This window comes from Hemicordylus capensis, chromosome 4, assembly GCF_027244095.1.
Source record: "Hemicordylus capensis ecotype Gifberg chromosome 4, rHemCap1.1.pri, whole genome shotgun sequence".
In the NCBI taxonomy this organism is placed as follows: domain Eukaryota; kingdom Metazoa; phylum Chordata; class Lepidosauria; order Squamata; family Cordylidae; genus Hemicordylus; species Hemicordylus capensis.
In genome coordinates, this window is record NC_069660.1 from 34,921,608 (window position 1) to 34,932,602 (window position 10,995).

The following is a 10,995-nucleotide window of genomic DNA, read 5'->3' on the forward strand; positions in this document are numbered from 1 at the left end:
CTTGCATCAGCCCATGCTCCGGATTTGTGCAATTGTGTTGCTTCAGTATGGCCTGGATATACAAACACACATTTTCTTTAGAGGAGGAGGAGGATTTAAGAAAAGGTGAACCATGCTAATGGTAATCCCACTAGTTTAACAAGAGAAACGAGAAAATTTAGTGGCTTGAGGATTTTTAACTACCTTGAGAATTTGGCTGTGTGAAAATGTAATAAAGATGTCCATTTTGTCATGGGACTCTAAGGGCACAGGGTTCTGTTTAGGAATATAGGTGTTGAAAGAGGCAGCCTGTAATGCAAAGCTTGCACATGCTATGGATTAGCACCATGTCAATTTGTGTTGAGATCAAATGCAGTGTCAATAAGATCTGAGCTACTCCTCTCTCATCTTCTTAATGCTAGAGGAACTATTTTAAGATGATTTCAGCCACTGGGCCTTCTAAGAATGCCTTCTAGATATTAGCAGAACTATAATCTGGAAAAAGCTTAGGGAGTAGTTTGAGATTTTTTTGTAAAAAGAGAGGGGGCGGGAACTTTAAAAGCAAGGAGTTGTTGGAGATTAAGACCACACATAACTGGGGCAGCTTTTGCATGGACAGTTGCTTTCAGATTTGGGACGAAATGTCAGGAAACCTTTTAATGCACATCAAGGCAGTTGATGTGGAGGACAATTTTTTTTGGCCTACTTTCCTTAAGGAAAATAAGCTTATGATAACCCACATATTGTGTGTGTTCCCCTGCCCCCACTTTGCAAGACCTGGACTAATATGAAGCAAATTGGGTACAGTTGTAGGGACATCTCAATATCATAGTTTGTGATGTCATAAGAACAGTCCTGCTGGATCAGGCCCAAAGCCCACCTAGTCCAGCATCCAGTTTCACATAGTGGCCCACCAGATGCCACTGGGAGCCTACAGGCAGGAGTTGAGGGCATGCCCTCTCTCCTGCTGTTACTCCCCTACAACTGGTATTCAGAGGCATCCTGCCTCTGAGTCTGGAGGTGGCCTATAGCCTTCCGACAGGGGTGTAGCCACCATTGTGAGAACGGGTTCAAAGAACCTGGGCCGCCAGTGGAAAAGGCCACCGAAGCCCTGTGGCTCAGACGCCAGAAGAACCCAGAGCGAATCCCCCCCCCCCATGCCTGGGCTGCCAAGAGTCCGGGTGAACTCTGCTGCCAGTTATTACAGGCAGCGCCAACTGTCCGGTAGAATGTTTTTTCTTCCTCTCCCTCTCTGGAGGGAGAGAAAGGGGAAAACGTCCTATCAGGCAGCCGACACTGCCTGAAATGACGAGCTGACATCACAGGCAAAGGGGCCGTGGCCTGGGCTACCGAGAGCCCGAACGAGTTCTCAGCTTGTCATTTCAGGCAGCGTTGGCTGCCTGATAGGACGTTTTCCCCTTTCTCTTCCTCCAGAGAGGGAGAGGAAGAAAAAACGTTCTACCGGACAGTTGGCGCTGCCTGTAATAACTGGCAGCAGAGTTCGCCCGGGCTCTCGTCCGCCCGGGTGTGGGAGGGGGGAGTTAGTTCTGGGCTCCTCCAGAGCCCGAGCCATGCCCTCGTGTGTGTGACGTCAAGCACACGGGTGCATTTGGAGGAGGCTGGACCCAGGACACCGCTCGGCTGGCTCTGCACCTCCCCTCCGACTAGTAGCCATTGATAGACCTCTCCTCCATGAAGTTATCCAAACCTCTCTTAATGCCATCCAAACTTGTAGCCAACACCACATCTTGTGGCAGAGAATTCCACAAGTTGATTATGTGTTGTGTGAAAAAGTACTTGCGTTGTTTGGACCTAAATTTCTTGGCAACTAATTTCATGGGATGACCCCTTGGTTCTAGTTGTGTGTGTGTGTGTGTGTGTGTGTGTGTGTGTGTGAAAGAGAAATTTCTCTATCCACTTTCTCCACACCATGCATGATTCTATAGACCTGTATCATGTCTCCCTGCAGTAAACATTTTTCTAAACTAAAAAGCCCCAGGTGTTGTAGCCTTGCCTCATAAGGAAGGTGCTCTAGGCCAGGGATTCTCATCGTTGAGTCCCCAGATGTTATTGGACTTCAACTCCCATAATCCCCAGCCCCAATGCCTTTGGTTGGGGATTATGGGAGTTGAAGTCCAATAACATCTGGGGACCCAGTGTTGATAATCCCTGCTCTAGGCCCCTGATAGTCTTGGTTGCCCTCTTCTGCACTTTTTCCTGTTCTACAATGTCCCTTTTTAGATGTGGTGACCAGAATTGTGTGCAGTACTCCAGGTGTGGCCGCACCATAATTTTGCATAAGGGCATTATAATATTAGCAGTTTTATTTTCAATCCCCTTCCTAATGATCTGTAGGATGTAATTAGCCTTCTTCACATCGGCCACACATTGAGTTGACACTTTCAACGCGCTGTCCACCATGACCCCAAGATCCCAGTCCTGGTCAGTCACCAACAGCTCAGATCCCATCAGCGTATACTTGAAGTTGGGGTGTTTTGTCCCAATATGCATCACTTTACACTTGCCAACAATGAACCGCATTTGCCACTTTGTCACCCACTCACCCAGTTTGGAGAGATCCTTTTGGAGTTCCTCACAATCTGTTTTGGATTTCACTACCTGAAAGAGTTTGGTGTCATCTGCAAATTTGGCCACTTCGCTGCTTACCCCTACTTCTAGATCATTTATGAATAAATTAAAAAGCATCAGTCCCATTACAGATCTCTGGGGGACCCCACTTCTTACTTCCCTCCAGTGTGAAAACTCCCCTACCCTCTGTTTCCTGTCCTTCAACCAGTTAGCAAACCACACATGTGCTTGTCCCCTTATCCCATGACTGATGAGTTTTTCTCAGGAGTCTTTGATGAGTAACTGTGTTGAAAGCTTTTTGGAAGTCTAGGTATACTGTTATCCACACCAATTCAACATGGCAGACATGTGAACATTTGAGGCGCAAGTGGGCTAACTTGTGAACTACCAAATTTGGTCCACTTGTAGGGATAGTGAAAGGAAAGTAGGCAGATTAGTCCTTACCAGAACTACTACTTGTTCTACTAGCCCATCTACACTCATGTGCCTGTATCAGAGTGGCTTGAGGCACAGATCTACAAGCTTCTCAGACAGAATAAAACAACTTGAAACTTTAGTTGTAACCTAATAGTTCACAAGAACTGCTTTCTAGGCCCGTGCAAAGATTTGGGTTTGAAGCATCTATGCCGAATCACTTGCACCTCACCCCTGGCCCCACTGGGTAGCAGCTGCTGCTCACAGTGCAATCCTGTGCACACCACTGGGGGCGGCCATTAAAAGGACGCAGAGCTGTGGGATGGCCCAGTGATATCATGGAAGCTTCATGGGTTGGCATGCAAGGAACACTGGGAAATGTGCTTCCCAACCCTTTCTCCTGCTAGAGCCCTATATCAAGCCATTAAATAGTTTCAATTGCTTTCAGTAGTCACCTGGGGATTGACACAGATTCCTGGAGATTGCAATCCAAACACTGAGGGTTTACAACCCTATTGGCTCTGTTTATCTGGCGCAAAGGCTTTACAGTAGAGATGCTAAACAGAGAACCTGGGGAAGTCTAACTTGGAGCCAAACGAATTGCTAAGTGAAGCGAAGAGCTGGTAGAGCCAGTAGGCAAATATGTGAAGACGAAAATCTTAGTTTCAGCCACCCTGATAAGTTATGTGGGCTCCAGGAAGTCCTTGACTCTCCCAAATGGTACCTGAGCATGTGTTAAATGTCAAAACTGGATGCTATTTTACTTCAAAGGCTTAGTCCTGAAATGTATTATTATTATTATTTTATTTTGTATTTATATCCCGTTCTTCCTCCAAGGAGCCCAGAGCGGTGTAGTACATATTTAAGTTTCTCCTCACAACATCCCTGTGAAGTAGGTTAGGCTGAGAGAGAAGTGACTGGCCCAGAGTCACCCAGCAAGTATCATGGCTGAATGGGGATTTGAACTCGGGTCTTCCCAGTCCTAGTCCAGCACTTTAACCGCTACATGCATGTCAGATTTCTTGGGTACAAGTGGTTTAAGGATCGTTTTGGAGGCTCTGAATTGCCTGTGGTGGTGGTTTTCCAATTTGGTCCCCACATGCCAGAGGCCACTGCGGCTGGGAAGCTTGGGAGTTGTAGTCCAACATCATCTGAGAGGAACACATTTAGAAACCCCATATCAGTGTTGTAACCTTGTTTTGTGAAACTCTTTCAGGCAGAGGGTAGTATTGATCTGATGTGAAACAGCTTTACGGGGAGGTGTTTGTGGGGTTTTTTGCACGGGCTTTATGATGAAGTTGTTGCCTCATCTTGGGCCTTACTTTTGCTAGATTGAGGAAGCAGTGGCTGTCCTGCAAGCACATCACATCTCGGAAGCATCTCACAAGAGCAGCTCAGCCGCATTCCTTCAGTGAACGAGGTGGGTATGGCTAGACTAGATAAGCACAGAGTGGCATGGAATACAATGAAGTAGGCTTGACTGGAATATACTTGAACCACCATTTACCAGGCCATGCCTGTGAAATTTAATTTCTCTGCAAGTAGTTAAGAAAAATAGCAGGATTGGAACTTGGTCCTGGCACTACCGAGGAATAATTCTTCAAAAAGGGTCTGGGAAGGCAACTGCAAAACCCAAGTGGACTCCAGCTTGTTAGTGACAGGAACATAGGAAGCTGCCTGATACAGAGTCAGAGCATTGGTCTGTCTAACTTGGTATTGTCTACATTGACTGGCAGTGGCACTCCAGGTCTTCAGGCAGGAGCCTCTCCAGCACTCCCTGGAGTTGCCAGAGATTGAATCTGGGACCTTCTGCATGCAAGCAGATGCTCTTCCACTGAACTATGACCCCCATCCCGCCAGTGCTCACATGTAGTCACTCATCCAAATGCAAACCAAGACAGACTCTGCTTGGCAAAAGGAACAGTTCATGCTTGCTATCACAAGACCAGCTCTCCTCGATGACGGGCAAAGCAAATTGCCTTCAATTCTAGCCAAATGCTGGCAGAAACTCAGTGCCTTAAGACCGTAAGATGACCCCTGCTGGATTGGGTCCATTTAGTCCAGCATCCTGTTTTACACAGCGCACAACCAGAGGCCTCAAAGAAGTCCACCAAGGCAGGAAGGCAATAGTCCTTGCCGGCTGCTGCCCCTCAGAAACCAGTATTCTGTGGCATGCTGCCTTGGAACATGGAAGTTCTATCTAGCCATCAACACCATGTGGTTGATGTCCAACCTCTCCTCCATGAGTTTAACTAATCCCCCTTTTAAAGCCCTCCAAGCCAGCTAGGCCCCTGCCACACCCTGTGGATTCTGTAAAATTGTTTGTTTGCCTTTCTATCCCCAAATGAGAACCTTGAAAGTAGCTGGCAATCAAACTAAAACAATTTCCAACAAAACCAACCCCCCCCCAAAAAAACCCTATAGGCTTGGACCCTAACTTTCATTTTGTGCATGGAATGGGGCTTCTGTACCCCCACCCCCTTCCTCTGCAGTATCCTGCAAATCTGTTATTGGAGGCCCCTGGGGTACTGCAGCAGGAAGAGGGTATTGCTCAAAACTGGGGAAGGGGCCTCTTGCACCTTTACACTTGATCTTTGCATTCAAGTTGTGTTCTTTAAAAAGACCAATGGAACAGCACAGATAAAATAGCAGCAGCAGTACTGACTTTTTTGTATGTTCTAAACTTGCTGCCCATCAAATGTTTTTGGGCAGCCCAGAAGTTTACCTTCTGTAAATCCCCTCTCTTCAAATTATGCTATGTTATGTCTCTTCTCCTTCTGGAGTATTCCCAGACAGTCCTTTTATTTTGCTTAACCATGGAAAGGCCAGTGTGCATTGACATATTGTCCAGTTTTAAGTCGAAGTCCCCGTGAGCTATCAGGGAGCACTCCATACACGATTCGGGTTTTTCATTGTTCATTGGAGCTTAGCCCAATCTATGTCCGGGGTAAAAACAACAACCCTTTTTGCTTTGGTAGGCAAATTAGAAATCTCTGCAACTCACAGTACTTCACCCCTTAATCCCACGGTAAAGCCTTCAGTCTGGGAAAGTTCCCGGTCACCATTTTTCTAAATAAAACTTTACAAATAACATTTGTAAACAGCTCTCTTCAGTTGAAATTGTACAGCTATAGCATTCTAGATGTGCAGTGTGAGGAGGGCTGTGGGGAACAACCTTGAGGGGCTTGAGACTAGCTTTTGCCTGGAGGAGTTTGATGCAGATACTAGTTTCCATGTTGAGCTGTGCAATTGCTGATGAAGGCCTAGTCACATAATCCTGAGTACCTGCCGAGTGAGGGAGTAGTGGACATCTTGCCGGTGCGTGTGTGAAGTGGACAAACCTATAGGGCTGTGCAAAGCTTTTGAACTTACTTGGCTATGGCCCGAACCAGAGTGCTTTTGAGGTAAAAATGAAGCAAACCAGATGGATCCATTCACCCCACCCCAGCTTCACTTTGGCCCATTCGGCCCCCACCCCAAAGTACTCACAGGACCAGGCAGAAGAAGACAGGCTGCTTTCCTGTAACTTCATGCCCAATAGAGAGGTCGCGGGCATTGTATTTTAACTGACTTCTTTAATTCCCCTGAATTACTGGGAGTGGTGTGAGTGCTCTTGGGAATTGTAGTCTTTTCTAGTTATACACATATATAATTCTTATACTTGATTGTGTTATATGTACTGCTGTAATCTTACTTGAAGAATTTTTTGTTAAGGGAACTGTAGACTTTTCTGTGACTATAGCTGTTGCAGAAAGGTTCAGGCTGAAACAAAGCGGGACTTTCCCAGCAGGTCCAAATTGAAGCAGGGACTCCTCCAAAATGCTGATGTAATCCCAAATCAAATAGGAGCCTTTTGCACAACCCTACAGATCACCACTTCATTATGCTTACTGCTGCAACTTGCAGCTCCACTTGCCCGTGCCGTGAGCTCTTTGCATTGGTTTCCACTGTTTCAGTCTTGTCTTCATGGGCTGAATATCCTTCCTACTTACTTGGGGGAGCGTACAGCTGCTACAGGAGCTACTACTTGAGAGCAGAAACAGGCAAGCAGTGCAAATCAATGGGCATATTGGCCACATTTCCCTTTTTATTTTCCCTTTATTACCAAGACAACTGCTAGCTGTTGCTTGTCAGAATAGACAGTCGTGGAAGGATGGACCAATGAACTGTTTGTCTACTCTAAACAGACAGCTTCAGATGTTCATATTATTTCACAGGGCACTGCTTCAAGTTCTTTAAAAATAGAGGCAAATGTATTCTCTTTTGTTTGTATGTAAAGATTAGCCCTTTTCAACCAGAAGTGCTAGAGTCCCCAATCCTGCTAGATCAAGGGTGCACAAATGCCCTAGTGGGCTAGAACCAACCATGACTTGGTGTGTGGGGGGTTGAAATCAAGTTCCAGCACATTACATTAAAATTATGCAAGTAAGAGGGCAGAGGGATGATGTTAGTGGGCTTTGGCTTAGGGGGTTTCTGATCTCAAGTGGCCAACTACATTGAGCTGCCGCTCTTTCTCAGCAGCGCACAGTGTTCTTCAGGGCTCGTGCTTTTGCTGCAGAGGCTTCCTCCAGTGGGCCAGCAAAAACACACACCCCGGGCCGGATCTAGCCCCTGGGCCATATGTCGTGCAAGCCTATGGCTAGATGCTTATCTGTAAATTCTAATATGTCAATATTTAACCTGAAAAGTGTGTGTTTGCAGGAAGAAGAAACCAGACACACAGACGTGCTGCTGCTTTGATCAGAGGAGAACACAGCACCAACCTAGTGGTGCTTCATCCACACGATGTCAAGGCATTTGTGCCTAAACCTAGTGGTCTTGCAAAAATCTAGCCCTATCTGAATTACACTTTCTTTTGTGCACACAAGATCCAGTGTCGTTACTTTTCCCACTAACACAATTGTACTCATGTTTTGTCTAATATGTATGGTATCACAAGTACTCTTCTGTTGGGGAACATGTTGCAACAATATAATAGAATGCAGTGGAACAAAGCAGTTCCCTTGTAATTGTATTGATTTTCAGCAGTTAATTTCTCAGTGCTGGTCATTTTTATTAGCCTTAAATCTTAAGCCACTGCTGGGGCCTGTAGCAATATTTTATTTGTTCCTGCTGTTGACACGATAAAGAGCTGACACTTCACTTCATCAACTCTTGTGTCCTTTTCAAGCTGTTAATTATGTAATTGCCATTAACCACCACTTTGCTTGCTTCAGAAGCATACCCAATAATCTTCAACCATTAAGGGAAGGAACCAGTCTGAACTCTGTTTGGATTTTGATCAGGCCCATTGCAATGTGTAATCTGGCCCTTGCAACAGCTTCTTAAACCACATTTTTTAAAAAACCTCTGCACAAATATGGGAATTAGCTCCTGCTCAGAAAAATGCATCTCTTTGTGAATTTACCATGTCATCCCCTTTATATAGCTACATACTTTATCTTATAGAAATTGCCAAGATGGTACTTCCTGTAACCTTTAGAGCTGGGATAGAAATGCAAACTTGCCTTCAAGCATGCTTGGCTATTAAGTAAAATGCTCTAGCATTCACATACCAGTACATGAAATGATGAATGTGAAGAATAGTTAACCAGATCTGTGGCCCAGACACCACTGGAAGTGGATACAATTAAAGCTGGTCTATATTTAAAGTATGTACAAGACTTGAAAGGAGCAAGGATCTGGAAGCTAAGATTCAATCTACAGTGTGTATGGATGTTGCAGGGATGATTCCAAGGGATAGCAGGTGCTCCCCTGAAAATATTTCCCACTCCCCCATCCTGGAACTCTACAGCAAAGTATCAGACAATACACTCATATATAGGATGAATTATTTTAAAATGTCTTTTAAAAAGATTCCTCATTCATTCTCTCTGCTCCAGAATGAGCAGCAGAAACTAGTGCAGCCAGGTAGAAAGGAGACAACTCCTGTCTCCCAGGAGCCAGGCAAACCCCTGTAGTTTCTTTCCTGTCTTCAAGTTCCATCTCCCTTGCAGATTTCAGCTGGCCTGGTACTGGTGAGGATTGCTGGTCTTGTGGTAGCAAGCATGACTTGTCCCCTTAGCTAAGCAGGGTCTGCCCTGGTTGCATATGAATGGTAGACTAGAAGTCTGAGCACTGTCAGATATTCCCCTTAGGGGATGGAGTTGCTCTGGGAAGAGCATCTAGGATCCAAGTTCCCTCCCTGGCATCTCCAAGATAGAGCTGAGAGAGATTCCTGCCTGAAACCTTGGAGAAGCTGCTGCCAGTCTGTATAGACAATACTGAGCTATGTACTGACTCCTTTCTTAACTCTATTCTTTTCTGCCACATGGTCTTGGACGGGAAGTGAAAACTAGCTTGGAAGGAGGGCTTGAAGATTTGGACTAATTTTTTTTAAAAAAGACAAAGCTGCATGGCAGCTGGAGGCTGGGAAAATGCAGCCTGCCTCGAAATCCCTCAATGCACTGCGCTTTGGGGGATTTTCCACAAGGCAGTCACTCTAAGGGGCTGCAGGCAGCCCAAGCAGATACACGACTAGGATTCCAGGTGGAAAGGTGCAGTTGTGCCCTTCTACCCCATGTAGTAGCCCAGGGCAAAAACCCAGGCTCTAAGCAGGGTAGTAACAGGCATGATCCTGGTGCTCCACATGAGCAGCCCTACTTGCTTGGGCTGTATCAGTATCTTCTAGGAGGAATCTGGCCCACTTTCTGAATGTGTTTGGAATGTCAGGCAAACTTCATTAAAGTAAACGAACAATTCCGTTTCCTCTAATGGGGACAGGGAGCCATCATGTTTGTTTATTTCTCTATGTACTGTTTTTTGGAAATGTTTCAAAAGTGGTATATACATACCGGTATTTGTAGTAGTATAGCAAACTCCTTGTTCCCCTAACACTGGCTACCCCTTTCCTTCCCCAAACGAGTTGCTCTAGACACCCCTGTGAAGTTGTAGAGCAGGGCTGCACAACTTTGGCCCTCCAGCCATATTTGACCTACAACACTCATAATCTTCAGCCACAGTGGCCAATGGGGATTATAGGCCAACATCTGCAGGAGGGCCACAGTTGTACAGCCTTATTGTAGGGTGCTGACATCTTGACAGTTGTAATAACAGGAGTGTCTTCACCTTACAGCAGTGTAGAAAGAAATCCTGATCACGTTTTTTGCCCTTCTTTCAAAAGGGGAGAATATATAGAGAACAGACTGTCCCAGTGAGTGACATTACTATATTGAACCTTTTGTAGTTAAGTGACAAATAGCACAGCACCTTGTAAGAAAGTGTGAATGAAGGAGCTTTTAGCAGTCGCAGAGGCATGCTTTTTGGTGTGCAGCAGCACTAGCTGCTACCAAATAATGGTGGCCCCTGCACCTTCTCCTAAATGTATCAAGGCATTTAAACTGTAAAAGTGCTCCTAGAAAGTAATTTCAAATAGACATAAGGTGGTACGTATAATTCTCCAAATTATTCCACATTCTATGTGTTGGGGGCACTGTTCCCTCTAAAGGTGTGCACATGCACACACATTTTCTGATGCCCACTCAGTTAATTTTAGATCCCACTCAGGTTGAATCAGGAAGGCCCCACTCTGAATGCAGGTGTGCACACACTGCCTGGATCCTGCCACCCAGAACAAAACTCATTCTGCACACAGATGAAAAACTATTAGAGAGAACACTTGGCGGGGCAGGCAGGTGACAAGAGCTACTGCAGCCCCTGTGGATCTTACTCCGGAGATTCTGGACTACTACTTCTTTATGAAAAGGTCTCCTGCCTGGGAAGCAAGGAGGATAGCAAGGATACTATTTCCATGGAGGAGTGTTCAATCATTATTCCAGACAATGTCTGCTATAAGTTACCTTAATACTAAAATGTTAATGTCTAATTGACCTGTTCCAATGGGGAATGCCATGAGAGAATGTTAAAAACCAGAAACCCTGGCTTGAACTTCAGCCACAACCAGTTAGTTGGACAAAAAGTATTCCTCCTGCCTGAAAATTCAAAGGCATTGGCTTACAGTGTGTCAGATGTGAG

General features: G+C 45.5%; 1 protein-coding gene across 3 annotated transcripts in view; it reads left to right on the top strand.

The window, feature by feature from the left end:
• PABPC1L (poly(A) binding protein cytoplasmic 1 like) overlaps positions 1-8,124 on the top strand; it is a 45,382-nt gene extending 37,258 nt beyond the window's left edge. For all 3 annotated transcript variants that reach the window (XM_053250855.1, XM_053250853.1, XM_053250854.1), the window contains 2 exons: positions 4,314-4,402; positions 7,684-8,124. In XM_053250855.1, the coding sequence (XP_053106830.1) occupies positions 4,314-4,397 (84 nt within the window). In that variant the 3' untranslated portion in view covers positions 4,398-4,402; positions 7,684-8,124. The remainder of the gene's footprint in view (positions 1-4,313; positions 4,403-7,683) is intronic.
• Positions 8,125-10,995: the final 2,871 nt, after the last annotated feature.